The sequence below is a fragment of the Rhinatrema bivittatum genome, chromosome 7, assembly GCF_901001135.1.
Source record: "Rhinatrema bivittatum chromosome 7, aRhiBiv1.1, whole genome shotgun sequence".
Classification (NCBI taxonomy): Eukaryota; Metazoa; Chordata; class Amphibia; order Gymnophiona; family Rhinatrematidae; genus Rhinatrema; species Rhinatrema bivittatum.
The window spans coordinates 87,833,900-87,861,130 of record NC_042621.1 but is presented as its reverse complement, the minus strand read 5'-3'; the positions used below and the strand labels follow the sequence as shown (position 1 = coordinate 87,861,130).

At 45.3% G+C, this 27,231-nt stretch overlaps 1 protein-coding gene across 1 annotated transcript in view; it reads left to right on the top strand.

Annotated features, from left to right (window-relative positions):
* Nucleotides 1–27,231, top strand: part of ZFPM1 (zinc finger protein, FOG family member 1) — a 253,909-nt gene that overhangs the window by 61,931 nt on the left and 164,747 nt on the right. The window contains exon 2 of the mRNA XM_029608649.1: nt 22,287–22,418. Within this exon, the coding sequence (XP_029464509.1) occupies nt 22,287–22,418 (132 nt within the window). The remainder of the gene's footprint in view (nt 1–22,286; nt 22,419–27,231) is intronic.

Sequence of the window (27,231 nt, the reverse complement as noted above, 5' to 3'; positions counted from 1 at the left end):
ACAAAAACAGACTTGGGTCAGATATGTCTGATTTTGCCATTTGCCAGAATACATGAATTCATATCATGCTTTTGCTCCACTCTCAGCAGTCCGCTTCTACACACAGTGGGGTCTGTGAGCACACTGAATTTTTCATAAAAAGACGATTTGTCCTGAATGTGTCTCGCTCATGGTTCTCATGCCATCATTTCCTGCCTGCTGAATGCACCTTACTTTTGACGTTGGTAGTAAAGTCACTTGTGCCGAATGTTCATTTCTGGGCCACCAGGCTATCTGCAAGTTTTAAGGGTAGCACATGTGCCTCTGTGCCCTGTTGAGGTATCTGCACCCCATCATCCACTGGAAGTGAGAGGGCAACTAAGTGCACAAAATCTTGGGCCATACACAAAAAAGTGGAAGAGACATTTTTTTTCTGAGATTTATTTTAAGGTTTTGAAAGTTATTTAGCACTGTGTTATACATCCATAATGTTAAAATGAAAGTATGAGCTAAGCACAAAGGATCCATATTTATTTATTCCGCATATATCCATAGTTCATTGCAGATTACATATCAAATATATACAATAAAATAATATAAAAACATCATGTTCATAAGAATACAGACAAAACTTCCATTTACACAACAAAAACACTATCCCCCAAACCATGATGTTATTGCATATTGCACTGGCTCTAACAAATACTGTTACCTCTCAAAATCACTGATAATATAGAAAGGGTGGACAATGCCCACCAAGCTGGACCAATATCATTAGCCATGGATCACAAAAAAAAAAAAGCTTGCTGATTCAATACGAAGCCTAATAACAGCACAAAGATTTTCTGCAGATAACAAATACATCCCATATACAGTATATGTCTAGGCCAACACGTCATTACTAAATGCAGCTTAGAGACATTAGCATCCCTGCTTAAAGATCAACTGCCTGTTTAAACAGAAAGGCTTTTAAAGATTTCTAAAATTGTTTAATGCAGGTTATAGTTCGAAGGCATCCCCGGAAGAGGATTCCAAATGGAAGGTCCGGCCCCCGAGAATGCTCAATCACAGGTTCCACAAGGTGGCTCATCGGGATGGAGGAACTTCCAAGAGACCTCTTTTGCCAGACTTTAATGCCTGAGTAGGCACGTATGACAGCAGTACTGATTTAATCCACAGTGTTAAATTGTTGCTTAATTTTTTATGAATCAGAGTAGCAACTTTGTCCTTGATTCGCCATTCTATGGGCAACCAATGAGGAGAACTTAGCACAGGGGCTATATGCTCACGACTGCCAGTAGTCTTGCAGAATTTTTTGACTATTTGTAACACTCGAAGTGGATGTGAGGGAAGCCCCATAAGCAAGGAATTACAGTAATCTATTCCCGACAAAACGAGTGCCTGAAGGACGAGCGAAAGTCATTTGGGTTCAATAGACGCTTCTGTAGCGTAGCCTCTGTAGCTTGAAAAAGGAAGCTTGTATTTACAGACTTAGAAGGAGAACACGCGGATAGATCGGATTCAAGGATAACACCCAGATTGCATTCCCGTGCAGAGACCTGCAGTTTATTACTTTCAAAGACAACCTCAATAGGAGCATCAGTGCGGAGAAATCTGCTCAAGATAAATACCTATATTGCCAAATGATTATGAGGTAACCACGATTTTTATAGTCTCCAAACATATATACACAAAGCCCTAATTTGTAGACCAGTTCAACAATTTAGATAGAAAGAACTAGTTGTCATCTGCATATAGCGACTGATTTACTTTTGCTTTTCTCCCATTCTGTGTCTATGTGGGAAAAATGCTGAGTAAATGAGGCCCATAATTTATAATTAACCCATAGCCTCAACAAAAGTTTATTTTGGAGAATTATATAGATATTAAATAAGATGCCAGAAAGGAAGGATCCCTGCGGAGCACCGGTAATCACCTTGTGCGAGGTGGAAATTCACGAGGCAATACAAACTTATTCTTTGTCCGACGCATGGGATGAAAACCACTTCAACACTCTACCAGCCAACCCCATCTCTTTTAAGGTGACACAACAGAGTTTGATGATGAAAAGCTGCAGAAATGTCCAACAGAACCATAACATAACTTAGTCAAATCCATGTCTAATTGTCTCCAAGCTTGACAGAAGCAAAGTCTTTGTACTGAATGATTTGTGGAAACCAAATTGATGTTGATCCAAAACACTATGTCCCTTGATAGAATCGTTCACTTGTTTTAACGCAACACTTTCCAGAATTTTAGACAGATAATGGCAAAGAAGAGCTAGGCCTGCAATTAGACGTCACATAGGGATCTAAAGATGGTTTTTTCAGTAGTGGCTGAACTGTACCCCTCTTGAGACTAGCAGGCAAGAGAGATTAACTTAAAGAGTACTGGGGGATAATGGTTTACCGGACAATTGATGATATTAAGCTTAGATATAGTCTGGATGACTTCAACTTTAGAAGCTACATAATGCATCTTAAATCAGACAAATCTTCACATGAGGGAGCAGATAATAAAGAAGGCTGAGATGAAAGTCTGCTGCAGATATTATTGACTTTCTCCTCGAAAAATCTTCACAGCAGTCAAGGTCTAAGACAGTGTTTTTTCATGAATCCTTGTTAGTAGTGTTAGACATAAGAGGGTCCATATCCATCCTTTGTGCAGCTGTGATAGCCAGTTATAAGAACATAAGAAATTGCCATGCTGGGTCAGACCAAGGGTCCATCAAGCCCAGCATCCTGTTTCCAACAGTGGCCAATCCAGGCCATAAGAACCTGGCAAGTACCCAAAAACTAAGTCTATCCCATGCTACTGATGCTAGTAATAGCAGTGGCTGTTGTCTAAGTCAACTTGATTAATAGTAGGTAATGGACTTCTCCTCCAAGAACTTATCCAAATCTTTTTTAAACCCAGCTATACTAACTGCACTAACCATATCCCCTGGCAACAAATTCCATAGTTTAATTGTGCATTGAGTGAAAAATAACTTTCTCCGATTAGTTTTAAATGTGCTACATGCTAACTTCATGGAGTGCCCCCTGGTCCTTCTATTATCCAAAAGAGTAAATAACCAATTCACATTTACCCATTCTAGACCTCTCATGATTTTAAAGACCTCTATCATATCCCCTCTCAGCTGTCTCTTCTCCAAGCTGAACAGCCCTAACCTCTTTAGTCTTTCGTCATAGGGGAGCTGTTCCATTCCCCTTATCATTTTGGTTGCCCTTCTCTGTACCTTCTCCATCGCAACTATATCTTTTTTGAGATGCGGCGACCAGAACTGTACACAGTATTCAAGGTGCGGTGTTAAGCGGTCTCACCATGGAGTAATACAGAGGCATTATGACATCCTGCGTTTTATTCACCATTCCCTTCCTAATAATTCCTAACATTCTGTTTGCTTTTTTGACTGCCACAGCACACTGAGCCGACAATTTCAATGTGTTATCCACTATGACACCTAGATCTCTTTCTTGGGCGGTAACTCCTAATATGGAACCTAACATTGTGTAACTATAGCATGGGTTATTTTTCCCTATATGCATCACCTTGCACTTATCCACATTAAATTTCATCTGGCAGATAAAGACTAGATGGTCCATCCAGTCTGCACAGCAATTTGCTTATGATAGTAACTACTACTCCTTGCAGAATACCCCCAAGCATTCTATTAAGGGTAGCAACTGCCACTCCGTGCAGGTTACCCCCATGCGTTCTGTTAAGGGCAGTAACTGCCACTCTGTGCAGGCTATTTATTTATTTATTGATAGGTTTTTATATACTGATGTTTGTTTGCACATCACATCAGTTTACTTTGCAACAATGGTGGAAACAGGAAAGGAAATTACATCTTAAAACCTTTCAAAAATCCACTATTTCAGGGCAGAAGGGTTGCAGTTAAGTTATAGAAGTAGTATGGAGAATATTATTAGGCAGTGAATAGGAACAGGTAACAGCAGATCAAGCTGTAACTCAAACACAAATAGAGTAATGACAATGGTTAAGAAGAGAGAAAACTTTATATCATGAGAAGGCTTGTTTAAATAGCCATGTTTTCAACTTTTTTTTAAGTTATGAGTGTTTGGCTCTAGCCTTAGTTCTTGCGGCATTGCATTCCAGATTGAGGGACCTGCGAGTGATAGTGCCCGTTCACGGGTCGATGTGAGGTATGTAAGTTTGGGTGGGGTATGGGTATGGTTTCGTTATTAGCAGATCTGGTGGTTCTTTGTGGGGTTTGAAAGTGTAGGGAGGTGTTGAGTCAGTGTAAGTTTTGATTTTATAGAGTCTTGTGTATTAAAATTAGACTCTTGAAGCGTATTCTGAAGTGTATAGGTAGCCAGTGGAGTTCTTTTAGGATGGGGGTAATGTGTTAATTTTTTCGGGTATTTGTGAGGATTCTGGCAGTGGCATTTTGTAGCATTTGAAGGGGTTTGAGTGTTGTTGCTGGGAGTCCTAAAAGTATAGTATTGCAGTAATCTGTTTTGGAGAAGATTAATGCCTGGAGAACCGTTCTGAAGTTGTCGTGATGTAGGAGGGGCCTTCATTTTTTTAGTACGTGGAGTTTGAAGTAGCATTCCTTCATTGTTGTGTTTATGAACTTTTTCAGGCTCAATTCACTGTCTAGGAAGACACCTAGGTCTCTTAAATCCTGTGTAATTGGGTGTTTCGCTTGGTTGGAGATGATGGCAGATAGGATTTTCTCATTTAGTTTGTGGGAAATTATTAGGCGTTCGGTTTTTGTGGTATTTAGTGCAAGATTCATTTGAGTGAGTAGTTGGTTTATGGCAGAAAGATGGGTGTCCCATAGTTGGAGAGATTTGGGTAGGGACTCAGTGATGGGGATGAGAATTTGGACGTCATCAGCATAGATAAAGTGAGTGAGTTCTCGGTCTGTTAGAAGTTTGCATATGGGGAGCATATATATGTTGAAGAGTGTGGATGATGGGGAGGAGCCTTGGGGTGCGCCTTGGGTTAGCTTAATGGGATCAGATTCATTATTGCCGATTTTGACTTTGTAATATCTGTTTTCTAGATATGATTCGAACCATCGTAAGGCGTTGCCAGACAAACCAATGTCTATTAGTCTGTCAGTTAGGATTTTGTGGCTGACGGTGTCAAAGGCTGCCGGGATGTCTAGTATTGCTAGAATGTATGAGTGGCCTTTGTCTAATCCTTTGAAAACTGTCTCAGTGAGGGAGATTAATAGGGTTTCTGTGCTGAGGTGCTTGCGGAAGCCGAATTGGGACGGGTATAGAATTTTGTGTTTTTCCAGGTGATCAGTTAATTGTTGGTTTACTACTTTTTCAAGAAGTTTGGCTATGAAAGGGAGCATGGAAATGGGTCGGAAGTTGGCTGGTTCTGAGGGGTCTAGCTGAGGTTTTTTTTAATAAGGGTTTAGTGCAAGATAATAATAAGGTAATCAAAGCGAGTGAGGTAATCAAATTTGCAGATGATACAAAATTGTTCAGAGTAGTTAAATCACAAGCAGATTGTGATAAATTGCAGGAAGACCTCGTGAGACTGGAAAATTGGGCATCCAAATGGCAGATGAAATTTAATGTGGATAAGTGCAAGGTGATGCATATAGGGAAAAATAACCCATGCTATAGTTACACAATGTTAGGTTCCATATTAGGTGCTACAACCCAAGAAAGAGATCTAGGTGTCATAGTGAATAACACATTGAAATCGTCGGTTCAGTGTGCTGCAGCAGTCAAAAAAGCAAACAGAATGTTGGGAATTATTAGAAAGGGAACGGTGAATAAAACGGAAAATGTCATAATGCCTCTGTATCGCTCCATGGTGAGACCCCACCTTGAATACTGTGTACAATTCTGGTCGCCGCATCTCAAAAAAGATATAGTTGCGATGGAGAGGTACAGAGAAGGGCGACCAAAATAAGGGGAATGGAACAGCTCCCCTATGAGGAAAGAATAAAGAGGTTAGGACTTTTCAGCTTGGAGAAGAGACAGTTGAGGGGGGATATGATAGAGGTGTTTAAAATCATGAGAGGTCTAGAACGGGTAGATGTGAATCGGTTATTTAATCTTTCAGATAATAGAAAGCTAGGGGGCACTCCATGAAGTTAGCATGTGGTACATTTAAAACTAATTGGAGAAATTTCTTTTTCACTCAACGCACAATTAAACTCTGGAATTTGTTGCCAGAGGATGTGGTTAGTTCAGTTAGTGTAGCTGTGTTTATAAAAGGATTGGATAAGTTCTTGGAGAAGTCCATTACCTGCTAATAATTAAATTGACTTAGAAAATAGCCACTGCTATTACTTGCAACGGTAACATGGAATAGACTTAGTTTTTGGGTAACTTGCCAGGTTTCTTATAGCCTGGATTGGCCACTGTTGGAAAACAGGATGCTGGTCTGACCCAGTATGGCATGTTCTTATGTTCTTATGACCAAGGTGCTTTTTTATGGTGGCTGGTACAATTCCCTGGGTTAGGGATGTGTTAATGATATCAGCCATGGGTTTTCCTAGAATGTCAGGGATAGATTTTAAAGTTTTTATCGGGATTGTGTCTGCTGGGTATGTTGCGGGCTTATTTTTTTAATTAACGACTCTTTCTCTGGAGGAAATGATCTCAAATGTATTTAAGATGGCGCCTGGGATTTTGGGTAGGATAATTTTAATTGGGCCAGTGGGGGGGAACTTTGCCATTAGGTTTGTAATTTTGTCTTTGAAGAAAAGGGCAAGCTCATTGCATTTTTTTTTGGCATCTTTATCAGATATGGCTGGGGGGGCTATCTTTGTTAGGTTAGATACATATGAGAAGAGGGCTTTTGGGTTTAACTGTAAATCGTGTATTTTTTTGTGTAAAAATCACGCTTAGTTTTGAGAATTGCTGTTCTGTAGTTGTGTAGTGTGATTCTGAAGGAGGTCAGTAGGCTGTGGGTTTGACTGCTTTGCCATTTCTTTTCGATTTTTCTGAGGGCGCGTTTAAGTTTTTTTAGTTCGAGAGAGTACCATGTGTTTTTGTTATGCAGTGAGGGGTTAAGTTCCTTGGTGATTAGAGGGCAGTATTTGTTGGCTATGTAATTTGTAATGCTGTTCCATGTTGAGAGAGCAGAGACAGTGTTGGATAAATCTAGGTTGTTTAGTGCGGTTGGAAATGCTTCAATCAATTCGTCTATCTTACAAGCTTTTCTGTATTGGATAGTTGAAATGTGATTAGGGGGTCGGGTTGTATGATTTGTTAATTGAGAAATTTTCGTGAATCAGTGTGTGATCGGACCATGGGACAGGTGTGCATAAGGGAGGCTATGAGGTTTGAATGTGAGTGTTTATGAAAATTAGATCTAAGGAGTGTCCTGCTTTGTGAGTGGGTACGTTTATGATTTGTTTGAAGCCTATGGCATTTAGAGAGGAAAGGAGAGCTTTGCAGTTTGGGGTTAAGGGAAAGGTATCTACGTGTAGATTGAAATCGCCTAGGATGATGGTAGGGATGTCTATGTCAATGCGTTCTGTTAAGGGCAGTAACTGCCACTCCATGCAGGTTAACCCCCATGCAGAAATGTTACATCATCCCTTTTATTAGGGATCCGCAGGGTTCCCTTTTGAATTCATTAACTGCTCTCATTTTCGACACTCTTCTAAGAGGGTATTCCAGGCATCTACCACCCTCTCCATGAAGAAATATTTCCTGATATTCATTCTGAGTCTTCCCCCTGGAGTTTCATATCACGACCCATAGTTCTACTTTTTCCTTTCCAACGGAAAAGGTTTGAAGTTTGTGCATCATTAATACCAATCAGGTATCTGAAGGTCTGTACCATATCTCCTCTGCACCTACTCTCCTCCAGGGTATACATATTTAGATCCTTCAGTCTCTCCTCGTAGGTCTTCTGAAACAGATCCCCCACCATAGTAGTCACCTTCCTCTAGAATATTTCCATCCTGTCTCTATCCTTTTTGAGATACAGGCACCAGTATTGAACACAGTACTTCAGGTGAGGCCTCACCAAGGACCTGTACAAGGGGATTATCACCTCCTTTTTCTTACTGGTTATTCCTCTCTCTATGCAGCCCAGCATTCTTCTGGCTTTAGTTATCGCCTTGTCACATTGATTCGCCATCTTCAGATCATCAGACACTATCACACCAAGGTCCCTCTCCCAGTCCGTGTGCATCAGTCTTTCACCCGCCATCACATTCATCTCTTTTGGATTGCCGCACCCCAGGTGCACGACTCTGCACTTCTGGGCATTGAATCCCAGCTGCCAAATCTTTGACCACTCTTCCAGCTTTCTTAAATCACTTTTCATTCTCTTTACTCCTTCCGGCGTGTCCACTCTGTTGCAGATCTTAGCATCATCCGCCAATAGACAAACTTTACATTCTATCCCTTCTGCAATGTCGCTCACAAAGATATTGAACAAAACCGATCCCTGTGGCATTCCACTTACCACCAATCTCTCTTCAGAGCAGGTTCCATTTACCATCACTCGTTGTCTCCTGTCACTGAACCAGTCTGTAAACTACTCCACCACTTTGGCGCCCACACTTAAACTTCCCATTTTATTCACAGCCTCCTATTTGTTTTGAAAGTTTTGCTGAAATCCAAGTTAATCACATTGAGCACGCTTCCTTGAACCAGTTCTCTAGTCAACCAATCCAAAAAAGTCAGATTTGTCTGGAAGGACCCCCTGGTGAATCCAAGCTGCCTTGCGTCTAGCAACTCACTGGTTTGTAGATAGGTCACTATCCTTTCCTTCAGCAGAGTCTCCATTAATTTTCCCACCACCAAGGTGAGGCTAACCGGCCTGTAGTTCCCAGCCTCCTCTTTGCTCCCACTCTTGTGAAGCGGGACCACCACCGCTCTTCTCCAATCATTCTGCGCCACTCCCGTTTCCAGGGATCTATTGAACAGGTCACCCAGCGGACCCGCCAGCAAATACCAGAGCTCCCTCAATATCCTGGGATGAACCTCAACAGGCCCCATGGAATTGTCCACTTTCAGGTTTCCTAGCTCTTCCCATACATTCTCTTCTGTAAACGGGGCTGCATCTACTCCACTCCATAAACAACGATCCTTCTCCAGGGTTTTCTTTAGTTAACACTGAACTAAAGTATGTTTTTAATATTTCTTCATCTTTCTCCACACATTGCTCCCTGTCACCTTTCAATTTCACTATAACCACTACAGGTCTCCCTTCTTTCTCTGAAATATCTGAAAATACTTTGTCACCTCACTTTGGGGTAGATTTCAAAAGCTTGCGCGCGCTACCCGGCGCGCGCACATGGACACACAATTTTATAACATGCGCGTGCAGGTGCGCCCATGTTATAAAATCAGTGGTCGGCGAACGCAAGGGGGTGCACAATTGTGCACCTTGCGCGCGCCGAGCCACACTGCCTTCCTCCATTCACTTCCCCTTAGCCTAATCTTCCCACCCCTTCCTCTAACCCCCCTAAAATGTTTATCCTACCTTTTGCGCCTGCCCAGAGGCAGGTGCAAGTTGCGCGCGCCAGCAGCCTGCCGGCACGCGATCCTCCGACACAGTGGCAATGGCCGCTCTGTTGGAGGCCTCTGGCCCCATCCCCCGCCCTGCCTCCTGTCCGCCCTTTAGTAAAGCCCCGGGACTTACATGCATCGCCGGGCCTTCTTAAAATAGGCCTGGGACGCATAACCCTTTGAAAATCTGGCCCTTTGGCAATCCTTTCTTCCTCTTAATCTTTTGCTTTCCTGATTTCTTCATCTCTCTCAGTTTTCACCAGGTATTCTTCCTTATGTTCCCTTTTTTGGGATCTTTTATACTTCTTGAACGCTGCCTCTTTTTGCCTTTATTTTTCAGCCACCTCCTTTGAGAACCAGATTGCTTTCTTTTTCCTCTTCCTCTTATTTATTTATTTATTTATTTAAGATTTTTGTTAACATCCAACACTGTTAACAGAGAACGAAAGTTACATGAAACAAGGACTGGGCAAGGGGGAATTAAGGAAATGAAGGCATTTTACGAAAATATGGTACAATGCGGTGAATAAATATATAGATTTGTTGCCTTTGTAATTGCTCCTTTAACTTGGCCCACTGTTGTTTGACCTCGCCCATTTTCTCCCAGCCTTCCAGTTCTTCCTCCAGGTACATCCCCATTTTGACAAAGTCTATGTTTTTGAAAATCAAAACTCGAGTCTTCGTGTGACTTCTCTGTATCTTACTTGCAATATCAAACCATACCGTCCCGATGATCACTGGTGCTCAGGTGGGCCCCCTCTCCCAACATTAAAGACATTATCCCATTAGTGAGCATGAGATTGAGTACCACACCCCTGCCTTGTGGGTTCCATTATCATTGCTTGAGCAGAGTCCCTTGAAGGACATCCAGTATCTCTCTTCTTCTTGCAGATTCTGCAGAAGGGATTCTCCAGTCCACATCTAGCGATTACAATCTCCAACCAATCGCACCGCTGAATATACCCAGATATCTTAAAGTTTAGCCGGTGCATGTATAATCGGCTAACTTTAGGACAGCCCTTTGGCCCAACCAGTTAGCTGCAGAAGGTAACCGGCTAAGTCCAAATATCGGAATTAACTGGTTAATTTATGCGGCTAACTCTGCTCCTCCCCATAATGCCCTCCTGCCCGCCTCAGGGAATGCACCGTCTTATCCGGCTAAATTCTAGCAGTGGTAACTAGGAAGGAGTGGAATTTTTTTTTTTTTTTTCAATACGGTAAAGTTGATAACGCAGATAGGAGCAGAGGCTGAAAATGTGAGCAGCGATGGAAGGAGGATGATATCAAAGAGGACATCAAGGTCCTGGCTAAGCCAAAAGAAGAGAAGCAGTGAGAAGTCAACAGAAAAGAAACCACAGCAAGGATGGAAATTGTGAGCATTATCAGGAAAAGGAGGACCTCAGTTCTGGATGCAGGCAGCTTGAGGAAATACAAACAAATACTAAGGCAAACAGAAGGGAGACAGGAGGACATGGAAAATAAAGGAGAGGTTGTGTTGAGTGACATCTTGCAAAGCACTGGTTGCTGTGTTACTATGTGCAGGAAAGGCAACCAAAATGATTGGGGATGGAACAGTTGCCCTATGAGGAAGGGCTAAAGAGCTTAGGGCTCTTCAGCTTGGAGAAGAAACATTTGAGGGGCGATATGATAGAGGTCTATACAGAAGTAGACTAGGGGACATGCAATGAAGTTACTAAGTAGTACATTTAAAACAAATAGGAGAATAGATTTTTTTTCACTCAAGGTATAATTAAGCTCTGAAATTTGTTGCCAGAGGATATGGTAAAAGCTGTAGTATAAGCCTGTGTTTCAGCTTGCGTTTAAAAAAGGTTTGGACGAGTTCCTGCCAGGAGCTTGTGACACCTGTAGGAAAGGAGAGAGAACCATGACCAAGAGGAAAGGAGGAAGCCAAGGAGAAAACCTTGAGAAATCCCAACAGCTAGCAAAGAGGGAATCTAGGAAGAGTCGTTGACCAGGATCTTGAAGGAGGTCAGTGAAATAGGAGGAGAACCAACTGAGAACCAGGCCACTGAGTTGAGATCCTCCTGGATAGTTTGCCTCCAGAACCCCTATTTTTTATTGCACTTTCCAAAGTGAGCGGTCCTAATCCTCTAGTGCAGTGGTTCCCAACCCCGTCCTGGGGACCTCCCAGCAGTCGGGTTTTCAGGATATCCACAATGAATATGCATGAGAAACATTGCATGTTTGTGGAGGCCGTGCTATGAAAATGTTCTCTCATGCATATTCATTGTGGATATCCTGAAATCCCGACTGGCTGGGAGGTCCCCAGGAGAGGGTTGGGAACCACTGCTCTAGTGTCAATAAGGAAACAGCACTAGAAATTCCAGAACGTTTTAATGGGGCATTTAAAAAAAAAAAAAAGATTCTGGTGTTCTTGGAGCTATCTGGTGAATGTGTAATCTGTGATGTGTATTGTAACCCAAGGATGGAAGACCTGAGGGGCCCAGCGGTCACCTCTCTGCTTTTCCAGGAGTGACGCCATGTCTCTGATGTTTGTAGTATGGCTGTAGAAGTGATGGCTTTATGTCTCGGAGCTGTCTTCATGGACCCTCTTGTGTGCGAGCCTTCTCCTACTTTTCCAGCCCATGTATCCCCGCCATCTGAGGGGGCCTTCAGGCCCTTGGCATGGAGCATGGCGATGAAAAGTTAGGATTTGCCTCGAAATAGGAGCTGGGGGCATCAAGCGTGGGGCAGTGGAATGACAGGGGACCCACGGGGCTGGGGAGACTGCCGCCCAGGAGGCAGCTTCTCCGTGCACTGCTGGGAGCCGCGGGAGGGCTTGGCATCCTGTGCCTGCCTGCTGGCAGCAGGACGGAAAAGGGGTTAATTTTATCAGACGCCCAGGAGCTGTGCAGGCGTGAAGGAAGAAATTAGCCTAAGGATGTTTCATTTACAAGGAGAGGAAGAATGATTTGTTCAGAGCATTATCTGAGCGGCTTTTTAATTGTGCTGGAACCGAAATTAGCAGAATTAGAGGAAATTGCCTTTCCTTCGTTCGCAGCCTCTTTAATCCTCACTCATTGTTGTGTGTGGTGTACAGATTATGAGGGCTTTGTTCTTGCTGCGTAATGTACATGCCTCAAGTCACACGGAGCAAGCGCCAGGGCCTGGAAAAAACCCTTTCTTTTTCTGTGTATTCCAGTACAGCAGTGTCCCATGATGGATGGGGCAGGGGCAATGAGAGAAACATGATTTCCCTGGGGGTGGGAAGGAATGAGGGATGATTTTAGGATGCCAGAACCCCCAATCCAGTTATTCCCGGTCCAGTGAGCATTTCATGAGGTTCCCTTAAGAACATGAGAAGTGCCACGCTGGGTCAGACCGAGGTCAATGGAGCCCAGCATCCTGTCTCCCACAGGGCCCAGTCTGGGGTCACAAGCACCCGTCAGGTCCCCAGTAGTTGATCTGTTCCTTGTATCTCACTCCCAGGGATAAGCAAGGACTTTCCCAGGTCCACCTGGCTAATGTTAATGGACTTTTCCTTCAGGAACTGATCCAATCCTCTTTTGAACCCCACCATCGATGTTGGTTTGCTTGACCTCGTCCTCTGACTACAGAGTCCATAGCCTGATTGTGCACTGAGTGACAAAATACTTCCTATGATTTGTTTTAAATCTGCCGATTGCTAGTTTCATGGAGTGGCCCCTAGTCCTAGTGTTGTCTGAAAGGGTGAATAACTGCTCCCTATTTACCTGTTCCACCCCACTCATGATTTATAGATTTCAATCATATCCCCTCTTCTCCAAGCTAAATAGCCCTAATCTGTTTAGCTTTTCTCCATAAGGGAGCTTTTCCATCTCCTTTATCATTTTCATCGTCCTTCTCTGTACCATTTCTAATTCTGCTATTTTTTTTTTTAGATATGGTGATCAGAACTGCACACAATAATTAGGGCATTATGATATTCTCTCTGTTCCTTCCCAAATAATTCCCAACATTCTATTTGCCGACCGCTACCGCAGGCTGAGCTGAAGATTTCAAGGCATTGATCACAAGGACTCCGGGGTCCTTTTCCTGGGTGGTGACTCCTAACACAGAACCCAGCATTGTGTACCTGTAATTATTTTTCCCTGTGTGCATCACTTTTCACTTGTCCACATTAAATTGCCTCTGCCATTTAGAAGCCCGGTCTCCTAGTGTCATAAGGTCCTGCTGCAGTTTTTCACAATCTGTTGAAACAGTTTTGTGTCATCTGCAAATTTGGTCACCTCACTCGATGTTCCTTTCTCCAGATCATTTATGTATGTGCTAAATAGCACGGGTCCCAATACAGACCCCTGGGACATTACACTAACTATCTTTCTCCACATGGAAAACTGACCATTTAGTCCTACTCTCTCGTTCCTGTCTTTTATCCACGTATTATTCCACAGTAGGATACTGCCACTGATCCCATGACCTCCCAATTTCCTGAGGAGTCTAACATGAGGGATTTGTTAAATGCCTTCTGAAAATTCAAATACACTATATCAACCAGCTCATTTTTGTCTGGATGTTTATTTACACCCTCAAAAAAATCTACTAAATCAGCAAGGCAAGATTTCTCTTTGTAAAAACCATGTGGTCAGTAATTTTGTTTTTAAGAATAGCTTCAATCATTTTGCCTGGCACCGACATTAGGCTCATATCACCCCTGGAGTCCTTTTTAAAAACTGACATCACATTGGCCACCCTCTTAGTCTTCTAGTACCCATGGCTGTTTTAAAAGATATGTCACAGATCGCTAGTAAGTGGTCTGCAATTTCATTTCTTAGTTCCTTCAGAACTCTGGGGTGAATACCATCCGGTCTCGGTGATTTGTTATTCTTTAGTCTGTCACTCTGAGTTATTATGTCCTCCAGTTTCACATTGATCCCATCTAGTCGCTCAGAGTCATCACCATCAAAAAATGTATCCGGTGTGGGTAGGACCCCACCTCCTCCTCAGTAAAGACAGGGGCAAAAAATTAATTTCGTTTTTCTATTTCCTTGTCCTCCCTGAACACCCCTTTTACCCCTTGGTCATCCAGCAGCCCCCAATTACTTTCCATAGGCTTTTTGCTTCAGATGTACTTGAAAGAGGTTTTATTACTTTTTTTCACATTCTCTCTTAGCCTGCTTAATTACCTTTATACATCTAACTTCACAGGACTTAATGTTCTTCCCTATTTTCCTCATTTGGGTCTGCTTTCAATTTTTTGAATGATGCTCTTTTGGCTTTGATTATCTCTTTCACTTCACTGTTAAACCATGCCGGCAGCCATTTGGTTTTTCTTTGACCTTTTTTAATGTATGGAATACATTTTTTCTGGGCCTCAAGATATTAATTTTAAACAATGACAAAGGAAAAGAGAGTCAAAAAATACCACAGTAGTACCACAAGAAACAAAGGGAGCGGTACAAACAGAGTAAAATGAATGAATGAATAAATAAATAAAAATAAATGTTTATATCCCACAAAAAAACTACTTAAAAATATATAAATTAAAAAGACCTTTATTCATAAAAATACATCTTAACAAAAACTGCAATGAACAATAACACGGCAGTGGGGAAAGATGATAGGGTAAAGGCCAGTCAATGCCATTGTCAAATATAGTGTCGACTGGGCCTGGAGTTGAGGGGTGCTCTGGGTCCCCTCTGTCCCACTGTGGATCTTTTAAAGGTCTGGGGGAGTCCAGGTTAGGGCTTCCAGCTTCCTACCACCAGGGCCTATTTTCAAGAATGGGGGTGCATGGGGCCCCCTAGACCCCAGGGATTTTGTCTTTTTTGGGGGGTGGGGGTCTGGGGGGGGGGGGCAGGAACTGGATGGGAGCTTTTATTTGGACAGGTGGCTTGGCTTTCACCGGGGAGGCAATTTCTAGACAAATGGGAGGGGTTAGGATAAGGGTGAGCATCACCACATGCCTTTAAAACTTTTTTGTTTTCTTTAGGGGTCGCTGCACACCTCCCTAAGCAGTGGGAGGGTGGGCAGGAATCTAAACTGACCTCCAGGGGCCATTTTGCATTTTGAGAAGATGGAGTTTGGGTCTCTTGGCTTTTTAAGTCGATGCGCGGAGGCATTGGTGGGTGTGTTAGCATCCCAATGCAATAACAACAGCTTCAACCAGCCACCTTATTGCATTTGCATCAGATTAACCTGCTTTACATGTATTATATGATTTTATGCATACAAATGCATGTGAAGTAGCTCTTCTACATAGTATTACTCCTGGGGGAATTCTGGGCACAAAATCTTAAAATTCTGCAAACTTTATATTGGTCAAAATAACACAATTTACATGACAGTCTTTAAGTAATTACATTTTAAATTAATACAGAAAAACGTTATTACTTAAAGATGCAGAATTTTAAATATTTTGAGCAAAATTGTGTGTCCCACTCGCTCTCCCTACTCCCCTGGCCACTTTGCCATCTCAGGTCCCAACTCCTCCACCTGCCAGTATCTCTCCCCTCCACCTCTAGGCTCAACCCCTTCCACTCTATCACCAGTCCCAGAGTTTGACCCCGTTCTCAGTATTGCCCCTCACACAGGCTCCCTCTGTCCCTTCCTCTCTCGCACACATACACACACCCTCATATAGGCTCCCTCACTCTCTCGCACACACATCCCCTCATACAGGGTCCCTCTCTCTTGCATACACACCCTCACAAGCTCCCTTTCTCTCTCACACATACATCCTCACACAGGCTACCTATGTCTCTCTCATATGCACTCCTTCACACATACACAATCCCTTCACACAGGCTAGCACCCTCACATACACACGATCCTTTTCCATACACATGAGCTCCCATCTCTCACACACATACACACTCCTTCACAATCTCTCATATAGGCTCCCTCTCTCACACCCCCCTGCTTAACCCATCCTGGTCTCTCTCACACATACCCTGCTCTTCTCACACCCTCCTTCTCCCCCCCCTGCTCCTCTCTCTCACCCTCCCATCCCCCTCCTCTCACACACCCTTCCCCCTCCTCTCACACACACACACACATTCACTCTCACCGGGGCCTTCATCTTCACCGCGAGTGGAGCACGTCCTGTGGCACATGGGGGTCTTCATCTTTGCCGCAAACGGCATGCGCTCCATTCACGGCATGCCAGGGGTCTGCCATTTTCTGTGCAGAGTTTGGCAGTTCTGTGCAGGGGGGGGGGGGGGGGGGGGGCGGAAATTTGCGCTCTGCAGAAGTGCAGAATTCCCCCAGGACTACCATAGGGGCAGGTTTTTTGACCAAATGTCATTAGATATCACCGCATATGGTTGTACCATGCGATAAACAGTGTTTCATGCATGTTGTAGTCATATCACAGCTTAGTAAAAGACTCTCTTAGCCAGATAAGTGTTGATATTCAGCCTTATCTGGCTTTGCTGAGTAAGTCTAGGACAGCTATTTGGCTTTTCTGTAGTTAGCTGAATAAGTTTATCCGGCTAACTTGCTCAGCCGGATAACGGCTGAGTGGGCTCCTCATGTTTTCATCTGCACTAGTTCTAGAAACATACAAGATGTTTTTGGATGCCTATTCCTCCCATGTTTATTGTGCTGACACAGGTCTTACTCCAACTGTGCTCTTCTCCCGTCTGCCGCTTTATTTATTTATTTGTGAGGTTTTCAAGTTTTTCTATACCGGTGTACGGACCAAACCTTCACATCGGTTTACAATCTCATAACATACAAAATATCAGCATCAAAATAACAATATCATCAACATAATATCAACATTCAATTAAAATAATAAATACATCATTACATAAACTCTAAAAAACCTACTACAACTAAAATAGCTAAAAGTTCCTTAAAACTAGGTCCCATGCAGTCACCCAATATGCAGGATTATGCAGTATTTTTTGACTGACAGTGTAGTCGCCAAGCCCTTCACCATTCTTCCACGTTTTTTAAAAGTCATATTTCATTTTATCTTTCCCCTCTGGCATGTTTACTGTGCACATTTCCTTCTAAGGCATCCACAGCGTCACCTAGAAAGACATGGAAGAGGCCAGGGCTTAGTGCGCAACACTGTGGCACCTTACCGGTCACTTTTTCCTTCACCCAGAGTGGACGTCTTGTCTTCTTATTCAACCAGCTCTCCTCAGTCGGTTTACAATTTTTCTTCCAGCTCCCTCACTGGTTAGGTTGCTCACCAGCTTCTATGTGGAACAATGCCAAAGGCTTTATTGAAATCCAGATAAGCCACATCTGTACTCCCCCCCTCCCCCCCCAAACCAAAATCTACTACTCTGGTCATCTCATCAAAGGTCAAAGAATTGTTTGGCAAAATCTTACATAAGAACATAAGAACATAAGAAATTGCCATGCTGGGTCAGACCAAGGGTCCATCAAGCCCAGCATCCTGTTTCCAACAGAGGCCAAACCAGGCCACAAGAACCTGGCAATTACCCAAACACCTAGAAGATCCCATTGCTACTGATGCAATTAATAGCAGTGACTATTCCCTAAGTAAACTTGATTAATAGCAGTTAATGGACTTCTCTTCCAAGAACTTATCCAAACCTTTTTTGAACCCAGCTACACTAACTGCACTAACCACATCCTCTGGCAACAAATTCCAGAGATTTATTGTGCGTTGAGTGAAAAAGAATTTTCTCCGATTAGTCTTAAATGTGCTACTTGCTAACTTCATGGAATGCCCCCATAGTCCTTCTATTATTCGAAAGTGTAAATAACCGAGTCACATCTACTCGTTCAAGACCTCTCATGATCTTAAAGACCTCTATGATATCCCCCCTCAGCCGTCTCTTCTCCAAGCTGAACAGCCCTAACCTCTTCAGCCTTTCCTCATAGGGGAGCTGTTCCATCCCCTTTATCATTTTGGTTGCCCTTCTCTGTACCTTCTCCATTGCAACTATATCTTTTTTGAGATACGGCGACCAGAATTGTACACAGTATTCAAGGTGTGGTCTCACCATGGAGCGATATAGAGGCATTATGACATTTTCCGTTTTATTAACCATTCCCTTCCTAATAATTCCTAACATTTATTTGCTTTTTTGACTGCTGCAGCACACTGAGCTGACGATTTCAATGTATTATCTACTATGACGCCTAGATCTCTTTCTTGGGTGGTAGCTCCTAATATGGAACCTAACATCGTGTAACTACAGCTAGGGTTATTTTTCCCTATATGCAACACCTTGCACTGTCCACATTAAATTTCATCTGCCATTTGGATGCCCAATCTTCCAGTCTTGCAAGGTCCTCCTGTAATGTATCACAGTCTGCTTGTGAGATCATGAGGTCTATGATCCTGTAATCCATGGGCTTCTGTCCTTCCGTGGTGCTTCCTTTACTTTCGCCATCACTGATGTTAAACTAGCGGGTCTGTAATTTTCTCGTTCCTTCCTGTTTCCACCCTTACGAGGTGATACAACATCTGTACATCTTTAGTGCCTTGGAACCTCTCCCGATTCAAGTGGCGAAGTGACCAGATGTGTGAGGGGCACAGTCCGTATTCTGGGATGCACTCACTCAGCGCCCATTGCCTTGTCTGCTTGCAATAGTAATAGTACCTCAAAGCAACACAAGTCAATGGCAATGTATTCAGCCCACGGTCTGCTGTATAGAAGAACGCAAACCATTTGAAGTTAAGATGATCAAACGAACACAGAAAGACTTACAGGCTGATGCAGAAAGGGGCGTTCGGTCGAAATCACCTTTTCGCCTGCACTTCAGCGTGCGCAGAACTGACTCCCGAGGCAGCAAGGAGCTCTGCGTGCAGAGAATGCGTGTTCCTAATGGGGAGGGCATTAAGCGGTACCCACCCCCCCCATGCCGAAAAACTGCATCTGGCCAGTGCACCTTTTATAGCGCTGGAAGTTTAACTCCAGGTCAGAGCCAGAGTTAAGGTTCCAGGACTACTGCGCTGGCACTTAAAACTCCTAAAAAAAAAATAGGAGGAAAAAAGTTTTGGAAAAAAGTTTTAAAATGTCAGCAGATAAATACTGGCTTCTCTGGCTAAGTAGCAGCTGCTGCCACTTATACCATAGCTGCCAGGGATGGCCTTGCCCTCCTTTCCTGAGTTAAAATGTGCATTCGGCCTATGCCAAACGCACATTTTAAAGTTTTTGCACATTTTTTTTTAACTCCCGATGCATTAGTGTAATCATTAATTTACTGCATCGGGAGTTTAAAAAAATAAGCCAGGTGTTAAAAATGTGTGCTAAAAAAACCCAGCGCATTTTCTTAGCGCCAAGATTATTGCATCGGCCTGTTAATAAGGATATCAGCGTTGTCACCCACTATCAGCATCTCCCCTCCGCCAGCCCTCTTTTCCGTGTAATGTGTGAAGACGCACGCATCATCCTAAGGCCCAGCTGTCCTGATGAAAGGGAGCAAAGCTCTTGAAAGCTGAATCAAAGATGCACTGAGTCAAGTCTCACCTACTTGTTCGTTGACCCCAATTTGTACATTTCAAAGCAAACCTCAAAACTTGGGTGACAAAGCAAAAGCAGCTCCTGATTCCATCCTTTTCCATTCCTACCAGCAGTGACAGAAAGCCCCAGCGCCCTGTGCAGATGCTCTTTACCTTTTGCCTTCCTGGAAGTGCTCGGATGACAGCGGCACCTGGGAAGGGAGCTTTCACTTCAATATTAAATTGCTTATCTGTTTCATTAGCTTGATGGACTGCCACTGTGAGATGCACAGCATTCCTGCTGCCGTTATGCAGATGATGGAAATAACAACAATAATAATAAAAGCTTCAATTAGGAAAGTTAAGAACTTCATAATTTTAGTTTACATCAAATCTGGCATGGTTTCCTTCCTTTTCTTTCATCCATTTTCTTCATGCACTCTTGCGGAGGTAAAATGTCTTTTTAATTAAGTCTTTATCTCCATAATCTTCCAGCTGCTCTTTAACCCCCCCCCCCCCCCTGCTAGGGCCTGTCAGATATTTAAACAGGATCTTATTCTTATTTAGATGAGTGTTTCCAAACTGGAGTAGAAGAACACGCCGCTCTGGGCTGTAAAATGCACACGTCCGCCCAGTAACCTGCGCGAGTGGTTTTCGGCAAGCCCCGTGATGTGATTGATGAATTACACGAGACGTGCGATGGCATCGCTGGCAGAATGCTGATGTAGGGCCTGGGACCAGAGAGCCGCACCGAGGAGTGCTGGGGGGTTGCACACAGCACATTAGAAGCTAAGGAGGCAGTGAGTCCTGGGAACTCGCTTCTGAGGTCTCCAAGACACTAAAAAAAGGGAACAGAAGGTTTTAACAGCCATGACTGACACTCCTGCCCCCGCAGAATCTTGCACGTTCTCTCTGCATTTGCTATGGGATCTCTGGTTCTGGAATGGGCATCAGCGCCATCTCAGGGCCCCTTTTCTGCGTCCGTTCGTTTCATGTCGGTCACTCTCACCTGGAGAGGAGCAAGTTCTCCAGGTATCAAGTTTCAAACTTGTGCTAATTCAGCCTCTTTTTTTTTTTTTCAATCTGTTACCACGAGTCCAAGATACACGCACGCTTTTCTCTGGGTATTAAGTTAAAAGGAAAAGGAAAGGCAGAAGCAGAGGAAGAATTAACACAGCAGGGCAAAATTAAAATCTGCCGCTAGTGGGAAAATAGTCCATTCTCTGGGAAGGGCACACGAAGAACGAGGGCTGTTAGAAATGGCAGACAGGCCCTCTTGTCTTCTCCTGGCCACCACTTGGGGTGCTTTTGCAGGTGGCATCATCAGTCCTCCGATCACTAGCCTCCCACTATACTCCTCCTTGTTTCTTCGGGTTAATTTGTTTGATGCGGCGGTTACTACCCTTAACCATTAAGCCTTATGATTCACCTTTGATGCAACGCCAACATTATTTATTTATTTATTTATTTATTTATTTATTTATTTTTATATACCAGTGTTCGATTTTACATATCACATCGGTTTACATTTAAACAAAATTTGCAGGCACTCATGCGTTACCTTTGTCAAATACATTAAACATTTAAATATGGGTATTGTTAACAAGGGATATAAAAGAACATGGGGAATGGCTAACACTATGGGATGCACAAAGGGGAGTGCCCCTTTGTCGCGCCCCCTTCGGCGTGCGACGCCTGGTGTTCTGGCGCCGTTTAACGTCCGTCACAGTCCTCAGTGATGTCAGAGGGGGTGGGTCTCCCGATCGAGGATCACACACCACCCCTCCCCTCTCAGTTCCAGATGGATTCTTTCAGCTTTTTTTTCTTTTTTTCTGTCTTTCTCATCACTGTTAGTTATTTCAGGGAGCCCGGTGGTGATGGTGTGTGGCATCCCTGTGCGCAGGCACCCAGTGTTCTGGCACCGTTTATCGTCCGTCACAGTCCTCAGTGAATTAGCACAAGTTTGAAACTTGATACCGGGAGAACTTGCTCCTCTCCAGGTGAGAGTGACCGACATGAAATGAACGGATGCAGAAAAAGGGGCCCTGAGATGGCGTTGATGCATCAACGGCAGGGGGTGGCAGGAAATTCAAATCAAGCAGTTACCAACAAGGGCCCGGAACTTGGTGGTCGGTGAAACAGCTAAGTATGGGAAAATAAATGTGGGAGCTTGCTTGGCAGACTGGATGGGCCGTTTGGTCTATTTCTGCCATCATTTCTATGTTTCTCACAGCACGGCTTGCTGGATGGTCATATATTATTTTACACTTGAACACCAAAATCATTCATTTCCCCTCTTTTCTACTTCCTTTGATGAGGAGAAAATGTTCAGAAGAGAGAGAGAGAGAGAGAGAGACCCTCCCTGGGTACAAACTATCCTGCACTGCTTGCTGCCTGTGTTGAGGTGGGTCCCTGCCTTGTGTAATTCCCGTTTCATTCATTAAAGCCCTGTGTTGTGTTTCAAGGTTCCACTGGTGACATGGAGGGAGGAGAAGACAATCTGGCAGAAGACAACAGTTTATCAGAAAAAGAGTGCGGAGCCTCGGACCACGAGGGATCAGCGGAGTGCGATACAGCGAGCCCCCCCGGCAGTGAAGGTAATCTGCCGATTTATCACTTATAAAGTCGTCCAGTCATCGGTTACTCTGCGCTTCCACACATGTATAGAGTTGAGTAGGTTGGAAGAACGTCAGGGGGGGTCCCATTGAGTCCAACCTTCTCCTGATCACCTGACAGCTCTTCCTCCGTGTGGTAATGTGGGGAAGGGGAAAATAACTGCCTCTGTAGCTCATTCTGCAGCGGTGAAAAAAATTGTTGGCGATGGGCTCATAATCGCTGGATTGGTGCTTTTTTCTAGTGTGCAGATGCACCATTGAACCCACCAGTTTGCTCTTGAATTCGTTCAATATTGTAGCCATAACTACTTTTTTTCTGGTGAAGCATGCCAAATTTTTTCTCTGAGAAATAAGTCCCTTCCTTTGAAGGTGTGAAATCCATGATCCCTTAATCTTAGAGGGACATCCCCATGTTTTGCTTGTAGCTAATTTGATGAAGGGATTTGCTTGCGAGATCCCTGTGCGGTTATTTACTTTTCATTTTTCTGTAAAACATCTAACTATAATAAAGAGGAAAGTTGTTCCACATCTGCACCTCTGGTGTGCAAACTGAGCTCCACCCTGCTCCCTCCCTGTACTCTCCTGCTCCGTTCCCTATCTGAATGAAAATTAAGGGGTAGATTTTCACAAAGCGCGCCTTAGCGTACTTTTGTTGGCGCATCAGGCGCAAACAAAAGTACGCTGGATTTTAGTAGATACGCGCGTAGGCGCGCGTATCCGCTAAAATCCTGGATCGGCGCACGCAAGGCTGCCAATTTCGTGTAGCCGGCGCGCGCCAAGCCGCGCAGCCTGCCGCCGTTCCCTCCGAGGCCGCTCCGAAATCGGAGCGGCCTCGGAGGGAACTTGCTTTCGCCCTCCCCTCACCTTCCCCTCCCTTCCCCTACCTAACCCACTCCCCCCGGCCCTATCTAGACCCCCCCTTACCTTTGTCGGGGGATTTACGCCTCCCGGAGGGAGAAGTAAATCCCCGCATGCCAGCGGGCCTCTAGCGCGCCGGAACGGGACCTGGGGGCGGTTCCGGAGGGCACAGCCACGCCCCAGACCGCCCCGTGCTGAAACCACGCCCCCGGGCCCGCCCCCAAAACGCTGCGTCAGTCCCGAAAACGCCGCGCCGATCGGCCCCGCCCCCGACACGCCCCCAATACGCCCCCCTCGAAAAACCCCGGGACTTACGCGAGTCCCGGGGCTCTGCGCGCGCCGGTAGGCCTATGGAACATAGGCGCACCGGCGCGCAAGGCCCTGCTCGCGTAAATCCGGGCGGATTTACGCGAGCAGGGCTCTTAAAATCCGCCCCTAAGCAAATTGTCAATCCACTCTCTACTACCACATAATTACCCCCCGAGCTCAGAGTGCATGCTCTACTACCACACATCTCAATACTGCACTTTCTACACTTCATACTATTTCACTGTCCTTTGGATGGGCTTTTACTACTAGTAATACCAAAACACATAAAAAACACAAACCACATAAGCCAAAGATCACATCATCAGAGGAGCAGTACCAAATCTACCAGAGGAATAAGCTGCACTTTAATCAGGCACAAATAAATACATTTTCAAAACATGCTTGAAACGCAGAAAGTGATTTCCTAGCGTGTAGCCAGATGGACTCAGGACCAGTGGGTTATGTGCTCCTCTGCTAGCAGATGGGAGACAGAGTCAGGTTTCAAAGCTGACGTCACTCTAGATATACTCTTGCAGTGACCTCAGCCCTTCAGTATCACTCCGTCTCTTATCAGATGCGGACACTATCCCCACACAGGCACAGTATAAGTGGGATTACAGCACAAATCCAAAGAAAGACATTTTTTACCTTCACTTTAAAGGAAGATTGAGCCCTGCTCTCCTGCGGTGATACCTAAGGGTTCCTCCCCAGTGGAGAATTCCTGAGGTGATTTCCAAGATCCCTGAGAGGAGTGCCTTGGTCCGGTAGCAGGTTCCCGGCATGGATTTAGCTGCTGAAGCAGCTGAAAAGCAGCGGGTACAGAAGCCAAGCGCAGTGGTGAAGGCCAAAGCCCTCTCCTCCCGCAGCATGAGAGCGTCTCTGTGCTCAGCCAGTAAGCGCTGAGACCAGGTAAGTAGAGAGGAACTCCTCAGAACCAGAGACGTGGAAAGGCTTCGGTAAGTCTTTCCTCCAATCTCCTTGCTCGACATGCCGTACCGACTTCGTTCCCGATCTCCGTTCGGGCGAAGGAAGGGGGTTCTGAGCGGGTTGAGCAGCCCCTCCGATGGGTCAACTCTCCACGTGGCGATCCACGGCGGCGCCATCTTGCACGCGGTTTGGTACGGCACTATTTTCCCTCTTCGGCTGTCGGTATGCGCGGTATGGGCCGACCTTCTGTGCGCATAACGTATGTGCTAGTATGTGCACAACCGCTTGCATAACTGCACGCATAACTTTGCGCACAATCGACCGCTTAGACATATGTGCGCTGAGGCGAGTCGGTGCGCGCCTGATAGACAATAACCGGATAAATGTACAAACCACACAGGCTATGGCCATGGCAGCAAAGAAGCTCAGGCGACACTCTCTCTGCACGGCCTGCCATATTAGAGCCGCACAGTCTGACCTGGAACCCTGCCTGTGTCAGCACTGTGAGGAGGCCCAGGGAGGGCTGGTTTCTCAAAAATTTTCCAAGCCTGGCCCATCCCAATTGAAGGAAGGGTCAGCCGCGACCTTATCTGGCAGCTCCCAGGACCTGAGCGATTCCAGCTCGGTGTCCTCCCCGGAAGAGGGCAGTTCAGTGGCCCCTACCCTGGTCCCCCCGGGACAAATATGGACCCGGTGGCCTTCTCTTGGTTGGAATTTTTTCAGGGCTTCCAAGCCTTTGTTCAGGCGCAGTCAGCCCCAGTCCCTACCCGGGTTGAACCCCAACTGGGGGGGGCCTCACTCTCCCGTCTCTGCCTGCGAGTCTCGAGTAATGCCATGCCTAACCAAGAGTATCCCTGACAGGGACCCAGATACCAAGGATGATGATGGGGATCCACTGGAGGATGGGGGAATCCCTCCAGGCCTGGAACCATAGTGGACCATGCTTTGTTTCTTCCACTGAGATGAATTACCTGCACTAGTCTCCCAGACCCTGAAGACTCTGGGAGTTCCAGGCATGGACCCTATGGCGGAGCCAAAGAAGAATCCCATCCTGGTGTCTCTTCGTAAATCTTCTTGCTATTTCCCAATGCTGGAAGCCATCCAGGAGTTGATTGACCTGGAATGGGACACCTGGAGGCAAGCTTTAAAGGAGGTCGGGCCTTGGAGGCCTTGTATCCTCTGTACCCAGCGGTCAAGGAACGCCTGCGTTTCCCCAAAGTGGACACCAAGGTCTGTGCCGTCTCGAAGCAAACAACCATCCCTGTTGAGATATGGGCGGCTTTGAAGGATGCTCACGAAAGGCAGTTAGAATCCATCCTTAAGCAAGCCTTTGACATGACAGCATTGATACTGCAGATTACTTCCTGCTGTGCCCTGGTGGCTCGTTCCTGCTTGCTCCTCTTGAGAGAGTCAGAGAGCTTTGGGGCACATGACGGAATTGCGACTGAACTTGCTGCAGCCTTCCTGACAGATGCAAGCTCAGACCTCATGCGTACCTTGGCCAGATGAGTAGCCTCAGTGGTGGCGGCCAGAAGACAGCTATGGTTGCGGAATTGGTCAGCGGACGCAACCTCCAAGGTGAACCTCGCAAAGATGTTCTTTAAGGGATCCCTCCTATTCGGAAGCGAGTTGGAGAAGCTAGCCAGTAAGTGGGGCGAATCTCCAGTGCCTCAACTACCGGAAGTCAGGAAAAAGAGGTCTCAGTGCCCTTCTTCCATGAGGGATCGGGTCAGGGGCTTTCATAACTTCTGGCACTACAGAAACCCGTTGTTCCAGTCACATTGACCCTCGGGGAGGTCTAAGTCCTTTCGGAACCGGCAACCCAAAAGAGGGACAGGTTCGGGCTCAGGCTCGACCTGATCTTCCCAATGAAGTTGGGCTGACCCATCCATGGGAAGAGGAGATAGGGTGTCGACTTTCCCTCTTCTACCAGCAGTGGGTCAAAATCATGTCGGACAAATGGGTACTGGACATCATAGGAGAAGGCTATGCTCTGGAATTTTGCAGCATCCCTTGGAACAGGTTCATGATATCACCTTGCCACTCCCAGCTCAAGAAACTGGCAGTGGAATCCACACTGATAAGGCTCCTCAGTCTGAGGGCTATAACTCTGGTACCTGCACACCAAGTAAATACGGGGCGTTATTCCATCTATTTTATTGTTCCCAAGAAAGAGGGTTCATTCTGGCCCATCCTGGATCTCAAGAGCGTCAACTGTCATCTGTGGATATTGCACTTCTGCATGGAAACTCTCCACTCCGTCATAATGGAAGTGCAACTGGGAGAGTTCTTAACCTCCCTGGACCTCTCCGAAGCCCACCTTCATATTCCAGTCCATCAAGACCACCAGCATTTTCTATGCTTTGCGGTACTGGGCCACCATTACCAGTTCCGGGCGTTACCCTTCGGTCTGGCAATCGCCCCCAGAATATTCTCCAAAATTATGGTGGTCGTGGCAACAACACTGAGGAAAGAAGGGATCCTGGTGCACCCCTACTTGGACGACTGACTGATCTGGGCGAAGTCAGGTCCCTCCTACAGGAACTCGGTTGGGTCATGAAGATGGAGAAGTGCAGCCTCAAACCCTTCCAGTCCTTAGAGTACCTGGGGGCCTGATTCAACACCAAGCAGAACAAAGTCTTTCTCCCTCCCCCGAGGAGGAGGAAACTGGACCAAGTATGCCGGTTGACAACCACAATGC